Consider the following 20153-nt stretch of genomic DNA (forward strand, 5'->3'; position numbering starts at 1 on the left):
ACAACGTGGCTGGCCTGTGGGGCCGAATTTATTTAATTAAATAATCTTGCTCATTTGCATCGCCGAGCTTTGCGCTATTTCTAAAAGCCTTACAGAAAACACAATGGCTTTGTCACAAGCTTTCCTGTTGCGCATGAGAATACTACTATAATTTATATTATAAGTCAACTCTTTAACACAATAGATATATAAATTATTTCATTAATTTAAATATTTCTTGATAGATATCCATTGAGTAGGGAAGGGTATAATGGTAAATTAGTCGCGGTTCTTATAGTTCTCCACCAAGGAAAAAGCTCATTTACCTAAGGTCGTAAATATGAATTAAATTACAGGTAGAATAAAATGCCAAGTTATTTTATCTTAATTTAAGGTTGTTTTTTACTAACAGAATTAAATTAGTTGGAATTAAAGTGCAATTCTTGTGAAATATACACGAAAATAAACTATCTTTACATTTGATGAGAAATGTCCACACACATTTATATAAAACCGACATCAAGTCGAAACTCATTTGTGTGTGACCGCAAATCGAGGGGCATTAAACTTTTAAGACCCTTTTATTGCACATGAGCTTGACTCCGTCGTAGCCTATCGGGTTCTGAAGCTGTCTACTTGGATTCTGTTCTTTTCAATTTGTATCCTTTTGCGAACTACTTTGATTTCATGGCTTAGTGTTGACATTGCCGTTGACGTCAGATTTATTGATAATCCCAATAGCAAGCCCCAGAGTCGTTTTCTTTAAGCGCCACGGCCAATGGGGCGTATGCATAATATCCTGAACTCCTGAGTTCATTCACGTCTAACAACAGTACAACAAGTTCCACTTAAAGCATACGTGTTTCCGTGCTAATCCCCACATCCAGCACGTTTTGTCTTAGCATTCATCCAGAATTAATGCCCTCAACGTTTTTCATGCAAAGTTCATACAGAATATTCTGATATTCGCGGTGAGTTCTGTAGAAAAAAATGTTAATATTTTTCTTCCATATGCACTGCAATTTCTGCTCGGTGTTCACTTTTTTATTTCACTCATGTACATCAAGCTGTCAGTCGTTTGTATGATAAAATGTAGCTAAAACTAAAAAATACATTTTTCATTTCCTGTTTTCTTATGTTTAAACTTTAAATGGATTAGCAATATACATTACAAATTAATTTTTTTTCAAAAAGCTTAAGAGAAAAGTTGAAAACTAAAATTTATTTAAGTTTTTAAATGTACACTTTCATGTTGCATAGTTAAGCCGTCAAGACTTCAAGAAACTTTATCTTTGCACACACAGAAATGCAACACATCCTCTGTAAATCAGGAGCCAGACAAAAGACCAAAGCTCTACATGGAATCCAACCAAGGCGTAAAGCATTCTTTGTGTATATTTTAAAGCAAAATGATACTCAAATTATGTTGTACAACAAGAAAAACATTAACTGCAAATGCTGACTAGAAAGTAACCCTTGGGTTGATCGAACATATTAGTATGTATAATTTGGGCGGAGATTAAAGCAAGTTTAATTTTATAAAGCCGAACAGGACTGATACTTATAAGAAATTATAATAAAGAATGTCATATATGTGCATAATTTTAGTATACCACTACTTACATTTTTATGTTTACAGGGTACTACGAACAGTTGCACTTAATTGTATTTTCCTGTTCAGTTCCCTCCGAGAAACTTAAAATGTCTGGCTGTCTGTTTTATTGCCTGCAGCTTGTATGACAGTGCAATATCATCAATCTGAAGCTATATCTATGACTTGTGCTTTATGTTAAGTGTCTCCATGAATACACGCATCTGTAGATGACATATTAAAGTTTTTCAATGTCATAGAAATGCAAGCAACTATCATGAAATGCGATACTCTAGTGTTGAGGCCTTCAAAAAAAACTATGTAGATTCTACTGCGAACTGTGAGCGCATTTTATACTTTTATTGCCACTCGACTGCATATGTATGTGTCCGTGTGAGTCACTAGTAAAATGGTTGGGTGAATAACTGTGTGCAACACGCTCACCAAGCGTGTGCATAACGACAGTGCTAACTAAGCGATCGATAGCACGCGCTAAGGATATGGTCACCCTAAAACCATTATAAACTATTAAAAGAATAAGTCGGGTTTGGTAAAGTTAAACTCATTATTTATATATTTTGAGAATATATAAGGTGAGAATTAAAATGGATGCTAGTATTTAGTTATTTGCAATTCATTTTGTCTTATGTGATAGTATTATCCGATATCGTCGAAATCGAATCTTAATTATGAAAAGCCATTTCTTTGGCTGGCACGAACTCTGATCGGTGATCCTAACCTGGAGTTTGTACCGGCGCCTGCCTTAAAGCCCCTCGAACTCCCCGTGCCTAAAAGTTGACGACGGAAGTGGGAAAACGACTTGAAGATAGCCAGTAGCATGCTTGAAAATAAAGATGATAAAGATCCATCTTTGAAAAATCTTTTGGAACCAATATGGTAGTCTATAAGCGATAAGAGTGAAACACACACACATGGGAGAGATAATTATGAAAGGATATAGAAGAAACTTTTTGGACTAAAATGCAAAAATACAAATATTACAATATTGCAAATATTACAAAAAAAAAAGAAAAAAAATATTTAATAATTTGGTCGCTAATAACCAGCAATTTTCATAATGAATTGCGTATACGACCCATTACTTATATAACACATACTCAGCTGACGTAAGCTCTGTGAAAATGTGAAGGAGAAATAAGATAAAATGGAGAATCACTAACAAACAGAAATTCGCAAAGTGACGTCAACTGAATGAAGCAACTCAGCCAGCATCCACAACATGTTTAGTCATTTTTGTTTTTGGAAGCGCCATTATGCCGTTTACATAATATTTATAAACACAAGACAAAGTACAGTTAAGATTACAGCTCTCACGAAAAGTATAGATGCGACTCTTGTACTTGAAACACAAATATTTTAACCAATTTTATTAAATCCTGTTTGGAGCAAACGTTAAACTGATATAAATAATGCTTTTGTAGATGTCTTGATATTTTGTAATATTGTAAAGTTAGTTAAAAATTAGTAACGCTTGGTGACTTTCAAATAAATAAAAATAATAAATTGAAAAATAGTTTTTACTTTTACTAAACTATCGAGAGCGTACTGCATATATCAGACAATCAGACAAGCTTAGCTTGGTCAGCTAACAGAATTGTACCAAAGTTATGAGTGAGCCGACAATGACGGCAATTGAGAACTTTGGTTGAATGCCATTAGGACAATGCAGCATCAAATGGCCCTGCAGCATGCAGCATACATATACATTATATGTATTTATAAATACAACAAGTACACAAATTGTAATATACCCGCATTCGTACTTGTGCAAATAATTTTCTATTGTGCGCACTTATTTTTTTTCTTTCCATTCCGTCGCTTCGTATCAAATTGCAGCTGCAAGGCAACGAACTGCATAATATTAAACAATAATGTAAGCATTATACTTTACTTACATATATATGTACTTATGTTTTAAGTTGCCGCAAACTGAACAAATTGCTGCAAAACTGTTTGCAATGCTGCATTATCTGCTACAAATTTAAAACAATAGTCGCATGAAATTAAAGCCAAACATGCAATGACAAATAATCAAATGCTTACTGCCAGTATAAATGTTAAGATGCTTAGAAAGAGAGCTAACATGACTTTGCCCAATTCTCAGAGATTATGATAAATTTATAATAATGACCGAAGTGCTTTAAGATAATTCTCTTCTACATAGAAAAGAGTGCAGTACATGGTATCATCAACATATTTTCTAAAAATCTTTGTTTTCTTCGCTTAAGATAAGAATTTTCAATTCAATTTTTAATTTCTGCAATATGTTAGATCTTATGCCATTGGCCAGGGGCACTTCACTCACTTGGCAAGTGAAGACTGCTGCAAATATTACGTATACGCAAATAAGGTCATATGAGTATGAAAGCAGCTCGCTATAGAGTAGCTGGCAATGCCAAATCCAACATCCTTCCCAGCCATGCCAACTAATCCGGTCGCTGCTTCATATGCCACTTAAATATTTTACGCTCTTCTATTGTTAAGCAAAAAGTTTTTTATTTTCGCATTTCAAACGCATGAAAAATGCATACACACACAACAGAGAAAAGTTTTATAATTTTTCATACAACACACTTACATATACAATTCTAATGGCATACACTTTTAGCATATGTGTAGGTATATTTGTAAGAACAAAGTGCAAAAAGTTACAAGTGCTTTGCTCGTGCTCCACACCAATAGCGTTGAACATTAAACATTATATTCAAAAGCTGCCTTTGTCGTCTGAACCAACTGTAAATGCCACGAAAGGCATGTGGACTTTTCGGATAGAGTGTGGATTTGTTTCAACGTATTGTGCGACTTTGTGGCTTTAATAATGTAACTCACAGTAAATGAATATCACTTTATATTTAAATAATGTTGATGCTAAAAATGTATTTATTTATTTTTTTATTTATTTATGCACGACGAAAAGCAGTCGGCAAGAAACAAAAAAAATCCAAGTATAAAAATTAAATTTAAGATTAAAAATAAAAATAACGTTAAATATAAATTATGAACTGTAAAGATAGAATTAAAATTAAATAATACACTTACGGTCTACGATGGTTGATCCCCATTTCTTATTCAACAAATTCCATAGTCTCATAGCTATTTTATTGATTCAAATTGCAAAAGTAGTTTTCAGCTTTGAAGCAAATTCTATGATCTAAAATTATTCCCTCAGACCATTTTAGTTCACATTACTGCAGCTCATGCTGCACACAAATGCTGCCAACCCCAAAATATGCCATGAAATTACTATCAACGATGACAGCAGACAACTTGGTCGTCAGCCAACACGGCCAACTGCGTTTTAAGACCAGATCTAGGGCTCAAAAAACCCGGAATCATCAAGCTGGCAGAGCACCTGCCCTCTAATCCATTCACTTACGGCGGAAATTATTATAATTGCATTAGCTCACAGGCAGAAAATTGAAATTGAAATACATTAGACGAGGACGACAGGCTGTCACAGGATGTTGCAGGATGCTGACGGATGACTCGGCCAGATTGACTTGACGTCAGGGTTTACAGCATATGGGTTGTTAACAAGTTGTGTCTCCACCTTACGCGGATTGCAATTAAATTGCAACTTGTGAAACTTTATTTCCAATGTATGAAAATGTATGACTTGTAATTAACATTGAGTCACTTCAGTTTAAAAAAAAATTTAATCAAATAAGTTAAGTGCAATTTAAATCAGTTGGCATTGATTCATTTATGTGTGTGTGTGTGCTAGTGTTTATGTGTGTGGGCGTGTGTTTGGATGTATAGTTTTGACAGACATTTCGTGTACCAGCACGAAACTCGCTGGAAACTCGTTTGGATTTTAATGGCTTGCACAAAAATCAATAAAATAAATTAGCTTTGATTAACACGCCAATTGCAAGTCAAACACATGCCAATCTCTCGCTAAGTTGTTTTCTTTTATATAGTATCAATTGCATTTTTAATAAAGCCAAAGTCAAGGCTATACGATTTTAAATCTATATGTGGAAAATTAGCTTTTACCTCCCATACAAAAACATCTATAAATCTGTCATAGTCAATAAACCGTTATCCTTATAACATAATATTTATCCAATTCACAAACAAATTCTCTGTAGTTAAATTGTCAAGGCTAATATTTAATAAAACGCCTCATTTTGGCTTGGAACGCTTTCTTTATTACATCACTAACAATTGTATCACTGATTGCGATCGTTAAAACCAAGCCGTTGAGAAAATATTAAAGACAAGAAATAAAAACAACCACAATAAATGGCGAATTCAACGCAAAAATGCACTTAAGCTCCACAAATGTAGGAAAAAATTCAACAAAAGAACTTATATTTAGTATAAAAAGTATGTGTTTGGTAAAATTTTATATGCCAACTGCATGCGATTGCCTGAATTGTGTGGAAAATATGCAAATATTAAAATGGTTGAACGAATAACATTTTGAACAAATGTTGTTGTTGGAAAGTCGAAAATGTAAAACCTTTTATTAAAATTGTTTATAATTTCAATGTCAAAAACACGTTTGATTTTCTGAAGTTATCCTGATAGATCGTTTAATGATCGTAATGTAATTTCGGAATTGTTTTAAATCAAATTCAAATTCAAGACGGGTTTTTTATTTTTATATACTATCAGATCGAATATTTCTTCTTAAATGGACCGCACTTATTACTAACCCTTACTATAGTAAGGGTGTTCACATTTAACGAAAAGGCAATCAGTAAAATATTTACAAGGATGTAATTTATCCCCGTCGTGAGCACAAAAAATGCAAATTACACAATTTTAATTACTGTCAAAACATGTCTGCGCATATTAATTTTCCATTTATATTTACTGTCAGGGAAAATCTAACAAGCTGAAGACAATCTTGAAAGTGCACCTACAATGATTCATCAAAATGCAAATTTCTTTGAATTGAAATGAATTAAATTAAAAATTTATTCAATTTAAAAGCCAAAATTTCTATATCTGTTAAATGAAAAAAAAATGGATTTTTTTAAAAATACGGTTTGAATTCAAAGTACTTGATTTATTTTGAAACAAATAATTAGGAAAAGAATACAGCATAAAAATTATATTTAAATTCTGATGAATATTATATCTTTTTTTAACGTTTTCATAATCTTACGAGGTACCTCAGAGTTAAGCACCCTTAGAGTAGTGAAAGAAACAAATATCTGCACAAACAGCTGACCACAAATTATTAGAAAAGTTTTGTAATGCATTCAGTGTTGTTCCATAGAGATTGGCCCCTCAAATTGAGTAAACTTCCCTTTTTCGCTTTTGTTTCTGTCTGTTCGTTGCCCTGGGGTTCCTCTTTGGGTTTCAGAGATAAGTAAACTGTAGAGAGAAAATGTGCAAATTGATGTGGTTGATGCCACAGCAAACTGTTTGGTTGACGCGATTTGAATGCACAATGAAAATGCGCTTTACTCTCGGGTATAAGAAATCTTCAATAAGATATACAAAACTGAATTGTGAATTGAAATGTAAAGTTTTCAGTAAGGTGTTTGTAATTGAATTCTTTTCGGTAGTGTGCAGTGAAGTAAAAATCTTTATAAAAGAGAATTAAGAATTAAGTATGATTCAACTAATATTATTGAAAGCTATTTTAACTGTCGAAAATAGATACTTAGCTATGCAATGATGCAGAGAATTTAAAGTTGGAAAGTTATATGGTTACTAAACTTGCATTAACTTTCATAAAATTATGTTAAATTTTATTTAAAATATAATTTAAAATTCTCCATATAAATAGGAAGAAATACATATTTTTGAGAAAATTGTTTTTGAGTGCAGTTAAATCTGGACTATTTAGCTTAATTTACTTATATGTATGGCAATGTATCAAATCACGAGTATTCATATGCAACTGTATCAGAGTAATAACTTTAACGAATTCCAAGAACTGTCTTAAAAGATTGCAGTTTGTTGGTCTGAAAGCTCTTCATCAGATTTTCTACCGAACAATAGGCACTGTCCTTTGGCCACAACATGCATATTGATGATATGGGCTGATAGAGCACACAGCAGGACAAAGGACACGTGCTGTTACAATAACAACAAGTGTGCCTGTGCGTGTATGTGTGGGGTAAGTTTACATTAGATAAGTGCAACAATGGAATGCATTACTGCTGGGCGTCACCAGCTGACTATACTCGTATAAGGAGTGACTAAGAGGAAAAGAAAATGTGAGTCGAATCGATAAGACGTTCGCTTTAGCGTTGGCATGCACTACCATGAACAGCAAATAGCCAGGAACTCGCCTCATTGGAACTGGCGACACTTAGCCGGCAGTACCCAGGAAAGCAAAGTCCTTAGTTGTTGTTGTTGTTATTATTATTATTGTTGTTGCTGTTAAAGTGACGGTAGAGGTAAAGGTGGCACAATAAAAGTTTGACTGCGCTGCGCTGATGTAATACCGCAAGACAATTTGCCTTCGCACGTCATATGGCAGAGAACAACAACAGCAAGTGAAGCACTGAGAGTATGAGTACTATTAAAAGCCGGTACACAGCACTCAGTATCTCTCTATTACTCTCTCTCTCTTTTTCTCTCTTTCTCTCACAGTTTGCACATTGGACATGCGCGCGCTCTCTTCAAGCAGCTGTGTCAGGAAATGCTCTTCAGTACGGCAAGACATCGACTTAACTTGAATTTGATGAATCAGCTGTTCTGCAAAGAACTGCCCTCCGTTTCCCCCATGCTTTCGCAGCTGGAAAGCCAGGCAGCATGCTACGATTTTGTATTCGTGCTTGAATTTAATTCGTTGCCTGTCGCCGCGGCGCCGGGTGCCAAGCTTAAGTCACACTCCGGCCGGCTGCCAGAGGGCTAGAGGACCAGAGTATAGAGAATAGAGGGCCGGGTGCTCCAGAGGCCACATACTACCATATGGCTATTGATTATTTTTTTAGCACTGGCTTCTTTCTGTCTGTTCCAACGCTGACGCGACTAGTGTCGAGCGTAATGTACTTTAATTTATTCTATGCCAATAGATTTGTTATTCATTTTTCAACTTCATATTCTACAATTTCTTTTTATATTTGTTTCTTGCTGTTTTGGGCGTGTGCTATACAAGCATTGCATGTTCCCGAAGCGAACTCCCTTTTATGACACACCAAGGAGAACACTCAGTTAAAAGCTGGTAAAGTATATGTGATGTTGCAAAATATATTTATACTTGGTAGAATGCTGATGACTTCAGAAATAAGTTCTAGTTTTTAAAACAAATAAACCACATCATATTATAATTGCTTCATTTAATTAATTTTTGTTGTCTAACTGTATGCATTCGTCTCAATAATATAAATTTAAATTTTCATAAAACTAGTAATTAATTTCGCACTCAATCCTTTAATGTAATGTCATTATAATTATCCTGAAATAAACACCCTATCATTGTTATGTGCATTTATAGGGAACAATTACCATAAAATTGATATTATTTACAATATGCTCACAGATTGTTTACTGCATATTAGTTAAATCAAAAATATACGACCATAATCCCATGATATAATCCTGCTGCAGTGCAACACCCTCTCGAGCAAGTCATAAATTCAAGGCAGTCACCCCATTTTGTCTGCAGAATTGCACCCTTCACTTGTCGCCTGCAAGTATGCAATAAAAATAAAAATGTGTCGCACACAACTGGCGCACATAAATCACTCGATTTTGCCCCGATTCGAAAAATAAAAAATAAATAAAATCAAGCATAAATAGTTTAAGGCAAACAAAGAAAGTGGGTTAAGAATCTGCAAGTTATGGCCATCTATTGGCCAAGCTAAGTACAAGCATATTTCTTATGTGTGAAGGATAATTTGTACATACCTTGTCTACCGGCATTGATGGGCACGCTCTGCACAGATTCCAGAATGAGCCAATCATAGGGAAATGCTTTTGTTGTTGTCGAACCAAATTATCAAAATACAAAATAAACACACGCGCGTTTACTGATTTATTTCTGAATATGTTCTCTGTTCAATTTTAGACGCAACAACCGTACTAACACATACACAAACACACGCGTTCCGCTCACTCTTTCTATCCCTCTCTCTACCTCACTCACTCTCTCTCTCTCCTCTCAATACGCACACGCACCTGATTAATGCGTTGCGAAGAAAGTGCGTTTGTATTGTCATAGACCAAACGAGATTCGATTTTTTTTTTTTAATGTGACCGCAACTGTGGGAAGGAGGAAGAAGGAAGAGCGCGCAAAGCGTTAGAAGAAGTATTGCATACCAGCAGGCGACGGCAACTGCTGTTATAATGATGATCTCATACACTCGCACACTCTCACAGCAAAGTATACGCCTAAGACAAACACTCACTAACACACACCCACCTATACATACATATAAAAGGCAACTTGTGCCATTGCAAATGGCACACAATTGAGCCAATTAATGCATAATTTAATACTGAGCATGGGAATGTGTATGCGACTATTTAGGAAACTTAAGCAATTTCATATTAAATTATTATTTGTGCACCCAAAGCACCAGGCAAGACACCACCGCATGTCGTCCGTTCCCCGTCAGCCAAGCAAATCGATATCTATTTTTCATGCCAGCCGTGTGGTATGCAATACTTTTTGCCGCTTCACTCTGCCCTGCTTGATTTACATTTTTTTTTTTGCACAAATTTTGCCATTAGCGAGCAGTGATGCGCAACATTTGCCTTTTACTTGAGCTTCCACTACAACTTTTACTTAACACTAAACACACATTTCAAATTTAGTTTGAATGCACCGCTGCTGCTGCTGCTGCTGTTTCTGCTGCTGCCTCTGCTGCTTATGAGGCCAAATAATTTGGGCTTTACCGCTAACGTTTGCAACTCGACGACGTTACGTACACGACTGAGCTGAATGTGCGCTGCCAACTGTCGTCGGCTTTGAATAAAAGTGGTTGAAAACGCCGCCAAGCCACCCAGCGTGAATGTGAATGTTAAGTGAAGCCAAAGCGTCGGCGTTGGAGTTGACGCAGCGCTTGGAAGTTGTGCAGCGCGCCGGGAGCGTGTTTGGCAGCTGATGGCCGCTCATTGGAACTTAGCATGAAACCTACTAAAAACCATATGATAAATAATCTGTGGCGTAGCGTAACTGTCCAAATTTTAAATACACTAATTTCAATTTGATTCACATTTTATTTATATTGTTTATTGAAATCATTTCATTATCATGTGTTTTAAATACGAAACAGTTCAGTTCAAAACTTCGCGCTTGCTATCGATATTTTGGATAATCGATAGCATAAGCGTGAATCTCTGTTAATTTGAGTATAATTTATAAAATATTTACAAGTGCATTTTTTAAGAAATTTTAAAATAAAATTAAATGTTAACTGATAAACTAGACAAACGATCAATTTAAATCGATTTTAAGAAAATTTCTCGCAGCTAAGCAGCGCCATCTTGTGTCAAAATCGCGATCACGTTTATGAGGAGTAAACTAATGTGAATTTGCAGCTTGCTCCTTACTTAACAGTATCACAAATACAAAGGGGGTGCAACCTGCAACATTAATATATTTATTTAAAAAATTTTAGCTTAAAACAATTTAAAAAAGGTACAAAAATTCAGAATTTCTTTTTTCGAAAATGTACTTATTTTTTAAATAAAAAAATCAAACCAGATCGGAAATTTTTACTGAAGTGGCAACACTCGATAACGAACAACAAGAACAACCAAGCATAAATAATATGGAGCTGACTTGGGAAGTTGTGTTTTGTTTGGGCGTTGCAATCTTAATTCACATACTGATATTTGTATTCGTAATGGGTAAGCGATCAAAAAGCATTCTTGACCGTCATGTGGTTGTTACCGGCGGCTCCAAGGGCATCGGTCTTTGTTTGGCCGTGGAATGTGCAATGAAAGGCGCCAATGTCACGGTAATTGCAAGAGATGAAAAAATGTTGGGTGAGTAATGAAAAACCTGAAAAACGAGCTTCTAATTACTCAAACTCTTCATGTTGCATGCTTCCACAGAGGGAGCCGTTGCGCTTATGGAAGTTGTACGCCAGCGTCCGGAACAGAAATTTCAATATCGCAGCCTAGACATTAGTGGCGACTACGAAGAAGTGGCCCGTGTACTCGGCGAACTGGAAAAGAGCGTTGGCGATATCTATGCACTGATCAACTGTGCCGGCATGGCCATTTGTGGACTGTTTGAAGAGGTAGCGGTTGCCGATGTGCACAAATTGATGAATGTCAACTTCTTTGGCAGCTACAATTGCACGCGTTATGTGCTGCCCAAAATGAAGAAAGCCGGCGACGGTATCATTGTGCTAACCTCCTCCTTGGCAGCTATGTTTGGCATTTACGGCTACGGACCGTACTCGGCCAGCAAGTACGCACTGCGAGCCATGGCTGAGACGATCGCAATGGAGTCCCGGGTGCATGGGGTGTCCGTGACCTTGGCCCTGCCCTGTGATACAAATACGCCCGGATTTGAAGAGGAGGAGAAATCGAAACCGCGAGAAACGAAGATCATTTCCGGTGGCGGTGGACTTATAGAGCCTGAGGTCATGGCCAGGGCAATACTTAAGGATGCTTTGGTCTGTTGTCTTAACTAACTTTTACGGAATGCAACAATTAACCATTCCAAACTTGCACTTTTACAGAAGGGCAACTTTATATCAACTGTGGGCGCTGAAAGCTGGCTGATGACGATGCTGGGCGGTGCATTGATACCCTGGGATGGCTTCTTTACAAATCTGCTGCATTCTATAGTCATTGGACCTATGCGTCTGTTTAGCTATGGACTTCACAAGTACTTTAATAGCGTCATACGTAAATGTGCCAAAGAAGATCGGGCTTCCAAAGCCCTCAAAGCAGAGGAACTGAAATGACAGCACCGTTCTAATTTTAACACATTCGTATCCCCATCGTTGCCTTTCCATTACTTATTAATGCATTTAGTATTCTGAAAACCAAAACCAAACAATCCAATTGACTTAAAAAATTAATTTATTTAAATTTATCATTTCTTAACTATTTGTGTACTTTTTCACGCTTTTGTGTGCTTTGTTTAAATAAAAGAAAACAATTTTTAGTTGCTTTTAGTAGCAATAACTGTAAGATTTTTTAAATTTATTTCTTATCAGACACAAGCTTAGTTGTAATCTTTGAATGTGGGTTAATTTTTAGAAAGTGACATAGATAGTGTGCGATAAGATAAAGATATATTTATACATATGTAAACAAAAATTTATAGGTGCGTTGAAAAAAAAATAATTGAACGATTTCATAAATATTTTATGACATTTAGAACTTTGTACATTTCGTATACTATTTAAAAAAAAATTATTTCAAGTTCATTGCTAATAATAACTAAATTCCCTATTTAAATACCGCGGCAACTTATTAGACGAAATAAAATCGAGCATTTTGCGTCTTGTGGGCATTTTCTGAACGAACTAGTCTTTGTTATCGATGGTCAACTTATTTTGCCGTTATTTTCGCCCATCACTGATAAAAATTTTAAATTTAAAATCGCAAAAACTCAATAGAAAATTAATAAATTTGATGAAAATTTAAAATTCGAATTTAGACAAAATTAAGGTTAACATTTTAATAAAGGTTTTCTACCAACAAAAAACAATTTTTTTATAAGCGTACAAAAATTCAGAAAATGTTTACTGGAGTGGCAGCACTTTTTGTTCACTTTTTCGTTCACTGAACGAACTGTCTCTGAACTAAATGACCTACAGCGATTTAGTTCGTTCATTCACTTTAGTGATTAGTTCAATAGAACTTAATCCGAACGATTCGATACAACTAACTCTAGTAAGGACGTGTATTAATTGGTTTTGCGCACCAACCAAACTAATTTAATTATAAAATACATTTTTGAGATGTGTATAAAAGCTATATATTTAACAATGTTGCGATAATTGTGTGTGTATTGTAATTTACATATTTACGTTGTAAATCAACTAATCAAATTTTTGCTATCGTCAGCGGCGCACACATAGTGATGTACAAGTGGTGCGAAAAAGCTAGGTGGTTAGTTTAAAAGGCTGACCTTCAAAATAGTGCCATTAATTATTATTTACAAAGTATATGGGGGTGTAAATATATCGAAGTGAGACATAAAGTTTATACTTTGAGATACATTCTCTTTTGTAAATGGAAAGTGAAATGCCACGCGTAAATAGTGAAAACCAGCTTGAAAAGCCATCATGTCAGCACTATCAATTTGTGCTCATGTCATAATAGATAAATAGATAAATGGCAAAAATAAAATAATAAATTAAAATCAATGCCATAGAATGGAAATCTTTGCAATTACATGAGCAGAACCTTTTCTGTAAATTGTTATTGTTGTTAGTCATGTATTTAGTATCCATTTAAAAAGTTTTATAAATAATCAAGTAACTCGCCTTAACCGCTTGTTGCTGACTATGAAATACCCTTTTCTCTCGGAATTTCTAGATAACCTTATACGTGTATATTCCATGTATACATCGTAGGATTTAAAGGTATAATTTTTTAAAATACTGAATGTAAGAATGTACCTGTATCAATAGTTACAGGGTATAACGCACGCTATGAAATGGTCAATTGATTTGTCGGTCAGCTGCTCACTCACTCGACTTTCCTGTGTTGCGTCTGTCTCTTTTTTGCAAGCAATTACGTATAAGTAATACGAGTTGTTTATGTGAATATATATGTATGTATTGTATGTATTGTAATTTGAATTCTATTTAATATTAATTAAATATCGTTAACGATGTCGTTGACGTATTGCATACCGACTTCACTAATCATTTGCTACGTTTTGCGTTATTCATTCGCCGTAACATCATGAACAACAACAACAACTGAACGTGTTTACGTAGATACAGGCACAATTACCGTTAAACATTTTTATTAATACATATACAGTGAATGCCAAAAGTTTGTAAACATACATATTTTACTTGCGTCTTTTGCAAATCTCATAAGAACAGAAATTCAAGTGGGTCTATTTATCTTTTATTTATTGTGCAAATATGTAAAAAAAAAAAAAAATTAAATGAATAAAGATAATGAAAATAAGATGATTAACGTTTGGCAAAGGGAACCACTCACAGTAAAGAACATGACAAATGTTCCCATAAAATATCCCCAATCCTTAAAATAAAATCATTTGTAATGAATCAAGTATTATAGTATAATTGTAAAAGAACGCAAAAAGCAAATCCAGTTATACATCAATTATTATAAAACCGGTACATACGGCTTTTGCAAGTGCGATAAAACTTTTTCTTGCCATCTATCAATATGGAATATATTTAAATAGTTAATATAAACAGTATAAGCTATCATATTAAAGTGTACTTTGCAGGATTCTGGGTTCTTAGATAAGAATTTATTACAAATAAAGTAATCGCTAAATGATTAAAATGGTATATTTAACTTACTTCGCATTCCTATTTTTAAACGAGCAATCTATGAATAGACATTGACATATATACTTATGAATATAGCACATTTATATAAGTCTGTTCATAAGTATAACGCACCCACGAAATCTGTAGTATATCAGCAATTGGTCACGTATAGATCATGTGCATGATGGGGCTTCTTAGACGTTCGCCTTAGGGTATATAAGCTGTATCAAGAAGTTTGATGGTATTGAATAATAAGCAGAGATTTTTAAATGTAAATTAATAAACGTACTTTTTCTGTAGCCATTAAAAAACGTAATAGATGGTTTTAACAGAAGTAATTCTTTTTTCTAAATGTCTTGGCAATGAAAAGCACTGTGTCCAATTTAGCTATTTTTAGAAATTTTTAGATGTACTTAAACTTTACCTTTATTGTATAATTTTTTATTATTAATCTTTATTTTACTTTTTTAAATGTGACTATTTTTAACGGTCAGCAGTACAAAAGGGTATCTCTGTGTCGTGGCTGTAAATATTTGCAGCAGACTTGTGTATATTTTTATCTAATCAATAGATTCAGAAGGCACTTCTGACGTATTCACGTCCATTTGCCAATACGCTTTTGAAACATATGTATGTTCAACTATGTGTTATATTTGTCGCAAAATGTTGTATTGCCATGCTGCTCAATTGTGTAGTTGTGCTCTGATTTGCCTTGGGCTGACCATATCAACACCATGGATCGACACTTGACGCAGTGTTCGCTTATCTAGACATCACACAGTTAACGGGCTGATTTGGTGGGTTGCTCTGTGGGATTTGCTTGTTAAACACAGACATGGGCATGAACTTGTTATGCCAAGATTGCCATACACAAATAGTGTCGAGAGAACACTTGTTGACTGATTAGAGCTATGTGGTTAATCATAGTTCCATGAGAGCAGTAATGAACTGTAACCATTCATTTCATTGCAGATAGTCGGACGAATTGGACACGTTCTTAATTGTAAGCTGTACGGATCACAGATCGCAGACTTGCATGAGTCACTAAAAACAGGAGCAGAATATATAAACTCAGACACACAAAGATGTCACAAAATCAATCATATTTCTGGCAAACGACCAGACACAATGTATACCTAAAGAGATCAGCCAAATGGCATATGGCTATGGCATTAATGGTGGTCCTTACATTCTCCACCATATGTGCGGCGGAGTTTGACAATGATGGCGATGATATTGCGGCCAATTTGCCGGATCTACAGAAGGTAAGTGGAAGCTCACATCAATCTGAATATTTTTCTAATGTATATTAACATGTTTTCAGAATTTGGAACCCCAAGGTATACCGGATAAAGTAACGGAAATGAATGGTGGAATACAAAAGAAATCAGCGGATGTGGATGGGGCTTCAACATTAAAGGGGAACTTTCTCGATGGGTTCACCGCATCGATCTCTGTTATATTGTTAACAGAGCTAGGCGATAAGACTTTCTTTATTGCTGCTATTATGGCCATGCGCCACCCGCGTTTGATTGTCTTTGGCGGTGCCATTGCCGCCTTGGCCCTTATGACGGTTCTCTCGTGCGTATTTGGCTTGGCAGCAAACCTTATTCCTAAGGTACGGTAATTCCTCTTATCTGTTTACGTGATGAGATTGCAATCCATTTAAATTTGGCGCTTATCTTTCGACAGATTTATACGCATTATATATCAACTGCATTATTTTTAATATTTGGCTTAAAAATGTTGTACGACGGTTACAAAATGAAACCAACCGATGCCCAAGAGGAGCTCGAGGAGGTTCAAAGCGAATTGCGTAAGCGAGAGGATGAGGTAAGTGCGATTCAATAAACATCTTTATAGTTTAATGTTTGGCTGTAGTTGTATAGTAGCTAAAAAAATCAGAGCAATTTTTATTTTTTTGCTCTATGCTTTGTTAATAATTTTTGCTTTTGTTAATAGCTACGCTTAATTGGTTGTACATAATATTACTTACTGTTGTCAATTAGACAAATCAAACAAACCCGAACCAACACAAACAGATAAACAACAAGGCGATCACTTCACTTGCTCGTAAATAGTTTTGCCTGTAAAATGCTTAAGTTTCTAGTACTCGTCATTGTACTTGTAATTTGTAGTAATAATAGTTTAACCTCATTGCTGTCTCACAACTACAACAACAACAACCACTCAACAAAACTTCAATAAGTAATAATGAAAACTAATTATTCTCACCAAATTTCATACGTTGCGGGTGATTATACTAATTAAAGCTAAATTGCATGCGAAAATTGAATAAATTATTATAAATATTGTACATTTTATTATAATGTTTGTGTATATTTAGAAATACAATTAACTAACAATGCGTAATAAATTCAAAATGTGGTGAAGCACACAAACAAATAGATAGGATCGCTGGCATTGAAACAAAGACTTGATCGATAGCAAGATAAATCGATCGTGCTGGCTCACGTGCAGTTCTTTATTGTTTTTTTTTTTTTGGTTGTTAATTTTTATTGAGTATGCTGTACAAAACACACACACACACATATATTTACGCCTATGTGACTAATTGCACGTCTGCGCCATAAAGTGCAAGAAAAGAATACTACGAAAAAGTTACTAAACAACTTTCCAAATTTAAAGGAAAAAATATGATAAACGTTGCTTAATCGCAAAAACAATTTATGAAAAAATAAACAAAATTAAACTGTCTGTGATTTGTATACAAACTTAAGCTAATGTCAAATTTAATTATTCTTTCTTTCACAAAAATTGATCAATTACCTACCTACCGTGTAACCCTGACTCAAATCAACTCGTTTCGATACATTCTTAATGTGTTAACCGACAGCTAATGCGGCGAGCGACTCGCAAATATGATGATTCCGATGCGAAACGCAAGAATAGCAACTCGGACAAGGAGGATGCCAGCGAACAGGCACTCATACATGGTCGCAAAGTGAGCGTTGTGGGATCTGCGAATCCCAACAATGTATCCGAGATGCAACATCGCCAGCGAAAGCCCACCAATAACAATCACATTAACAATAACAATACCACCAATAACTCAACTAATAATACTATTAATAATAAGCAAACTAACTGTGATAAAACCTGCAACGATGTGGACTATCACGACACCGAAGTGGTGCTCAAGGATGGTGGCCGTTATGTGGAACAACTGAAAATGACTACGTTTCATGGCAGTCCAGCGCACTCGGCATCGATCGCCTCATCGAACCAGACCGAACAAACCCATTGTGATAATAGTCCACGCAACACTCAAAATGCTTCCGTCGATCCCAACTCGTCTACCTCCTCCAAGGACTCCTCGGGCAATACACTAGGCGCGACTGTGCTGCGTGCCCCTCTTGCTGGACACGATAGCATGAATAGTTTGAATGGCAGCCTTGGCGAGGAGGATGCTGGAACTGTGAATAGCGCACTTAAATCACGGGTTAGAGATCAAGCAACATCGTTAACTCTGTTGTTTCATCTACTTACGTTATCATCTGCTTTTTAAACAATCGAAAAAATCAACAGTGATTCCCACACATACACACACACACGCATAACACAGATACATAGATATATCATCTTTTTATTTATAATTTTTTTTGTGAATAACCCATGTCCAGGCAATAATTGGTTTAGCGGTATTTGTACTTATTTTTTGGCTGCGTTTCATTTCCATTAATTTTGAACAAGTCTAATTAGGTTATGCCATTGCCAAAACGTTCCAACTCACCCATACATACACCTACACACATACACAAGGTATTTTGCATGTTATCGGTTTTTTGATATAACAAAAAAAAACTGTTCGTTTTGAAGTGATCGTTTGTGCTATTTTTGGATAATATCTTTCAAATTTCTTTCTATATGAACTGTGCAAGTTTTGTTTCCGTTGTTACTTTTCTTTTGCGCACATAATTCCTCATCAAGTTCTGAAAGTTAACTCAATTAACTTTAATTCTTACACCGATTTTAATTCAATATTTTTGATTTTAATTTGCAGCTGGATCGTGATGTTAATGCTTCGCTTGTCCACGATCCGGAGAGTGGACGCCGTAACAAAATGTACCGCAGTGCATCCTATTTTACTATGCGCATATTTGCCCAGGCCTTTACGATGACCTTTCTTGCCGAATGGGGCGATCGCTCCCAAGTGACAACTATTGTTCTAGCTGCCAGACAGGTAAGTTAAGTAATAGTCAAGTAATTGTCTTGACCAAATAAAAAATTCACATATTTTATTTTGCTTAAAAAAAACTATTATTATTTTCACAAATGCGTGCATTTCTTATTTTGTCAAAACAGTTACTCAACCAGGACTAACAATATTACGAATGTATTTAATTTACTCCCAAAATAATGATTAATTTTGAGTTTAATTTTACCTACTTTTGAGAGAAAATTAATAAAAAAAAAATTAGAAATAATCATATTGCAATTATTATTATAAAGTTTAAAATGATTGCAATGCCTGGTTTATACTTTCGAGTTACTTACTATTTCTTTATCATTTCAGGACGTCTATGGCGTAATTGTGGGCGGCGTTATTGGCCATTGCATCTGCACTGGCTTGGCTGTGATTGGCGGTCGTCTAGTGGCTTCCAAAATCTCGGTGCGCACTGTCACCCTTGTGGGTGGCATTGTATTTATTGGGTTTGCTATCTACGCCCTGCTCAGTACTCCAAGTGATCTATAAATGATTCATATATATATTGAGCACTAGCCTGTTGTTGTTGACGACCCCCAAGAAAACGTAATACCAATTGTAATGAAATGTAACCGTAGTCTTCGAGGAGCAACAGGCATTCTTTTTTAGTCTTCTGTTATTCCCTTTTCTTGCTTTGTTATTTGAACAGACCCAAAGTGCCTTCCGTGCTTTTCGCTTTAGCCATGACATACAAATTTAGTTGCCAATACAGTTTAATTATGGTTTCCGTCATCCCTTAACACTGTTAGAGTATTCAATTGAAAGCCAATTTTTGCTTAAGTATTAAAGTGTTTTTTTTGTAAATACGCGTGCTTGTTAACTAGGTTGCCTAAGCTCCTCTTAAGTAGCTGATTGAATTTTCATAATTTTGTATTTATGTAGCAATGTTTACTTAAAAAAAAAAGATAAACTATTTATATTGATATTAAAGAAATTAGTTAAAGTGCAAAACTGAATGTCAAACTACACGTGT

The 20153-nt window shown here is 35.2% G+C and overlaps 3 protein-coding genes across 6 annotated transcripts in view; 2 read left to right on the forward strand and 1 right to left on the reverse strand.

Moving 5' to 3' along the window:
- LOC117790532 (histone H3.v1) overlaps window positions 1-9941 on the reverse strand; it is a 31287-nt gene extending 21346 nt beyond the window's left edge. Inside the window, 1 exon segment of the mRNA XM_034630009.1 lies at window positions 9410-9941. Within this exon segment, the coding sequence (XP_034485900.1) occupies window positions 9410-9466 (57 nt within the window). The 5' untranslated portion in view covers window positions 9467-9941.
- A 1297-nt stretch (window positions 9942-11238) lies between these two features.
- Window positions 11239-12652, forward strand: LOC117790258 (3-ketodihydrosphingosine reductase). The gene is made up of 3 exons (XM_034629620.1): window positions 11239-11494; window positions 11564-12132; window positions 12199-12652. The coding sequence occupies exons 1-3, from the start codon at window positions 11278-11280 to the stop codon at window positions 12424-12426; spliced, it is 1014 nt and encodes a 337-aa protein (XP_034485511.1). The 5' UTR covers window positions 11239-11277; the 3' UTR covers window positions 12427-12652.
- Window positions 12653-13313: 661 nt separating this feature from the next.
- Window positions 13314-20143, forward strand: LOC117789644 (transmembrane protein 165). 4 transcript variants are annotated; one of them, XM_034628710.1, is made up of 7 exons: window positions 13314-13363; window positions 15925-16217; window positions 16277-16570; window positions 16645-16785; window positions 17810-18415; window positions 18977-19156; window positions 19490-20143. In XM_034628710.1, exons 2-7 carry the CDS (start codon window positions 16038-16040, stop codon window positions 19667-19669), a joined length of 1581 nt encoding a protein of 526 aa, XP_034484601.1. In that variant the 5' UTR covers window positions 13314-13363; window positions 15925-16037; the 3' UTR covers window positions 19670-20143. The 4 variants fall into 4 exon arrangements, with proteins under 4 accessions (XP_034484601.1, XP_034484604.1, XP_034484603.1 ...); XM_034628712.1 differs by lacking the exon at window positions 13314-13363 and adding an exon at window positions 13546-13564; XM_034628711.1 differs by lacking the exon at window positions 13314-13363 and adding an exon at window positions 13561-13579.
- Window positions 20144-20153: the final 10 nt, after the last annotated feature.

This window comes from Drosophila innubila (assembly GCF_004354385.1).
Source record: "Drosophila innubila isolate TH190305 chromosome 3R unlocalized genomic scaffold, UK_Dinn_1.0 2_E_3R, whole genome shotgun sequence".
NCBI lineage: Eukaryota > Metazoa > Arthropoda > Insecta > Diptera > Drosophilidae > Drosophila > Drosophila innubila.

What these genes read in the sequence shown, in the direction of transcription:
- LOC117790258 (XM_034629620.1), top strand. Translation starts at nt 11,278, where the DNA reads ATGGAGCTGACTTGGGAAGTTGTGTTTTGTTTGGGCGTTGCAATCTTA. An exon ending in AAGAGATGAAAAAATGTTGG is followed by an intron (nt 11,495 to 11,563) that starts GTGAGTAATGAA and finishes ATGCTTCCACAG; the next exon opens with AGGGAGCCGTTGCGCTTATG. An exon ending in CAATACTTAAGGATGCTTTG is followed by an intron (nt 12,133 to 12,198) that starts GTCTGTTGTCTT and finishes GCACTTTTACAG; the next exon opens with AAGGGCAACTTTATATCAAC.
- LOC117789644 (XM_034628710.1), top strand. Translation starts at nt 16,038, where the DNA reads ATGTCACAAAATCAATCATATTTCTGGCAAACGACCAGACACAATGTA. An exon ending in CAGCAAACCTTATTCCTAAG is followed by an intron (nt 16,571 to 16,644) that starts GTACGGTAATTC and finishes ATCTTTCGACAG; the next exon opens with ATTTATACGCATTATATATC. An exon ending in TGCGTAAGCGAGAGGATGAG is followed by an intron (nt 16,786 to 17,809) that starts GTAAGTGCGATT and finishes GTTAACCGACAG; the next exon opens with CTAATGCGGCGAGCGACTCG.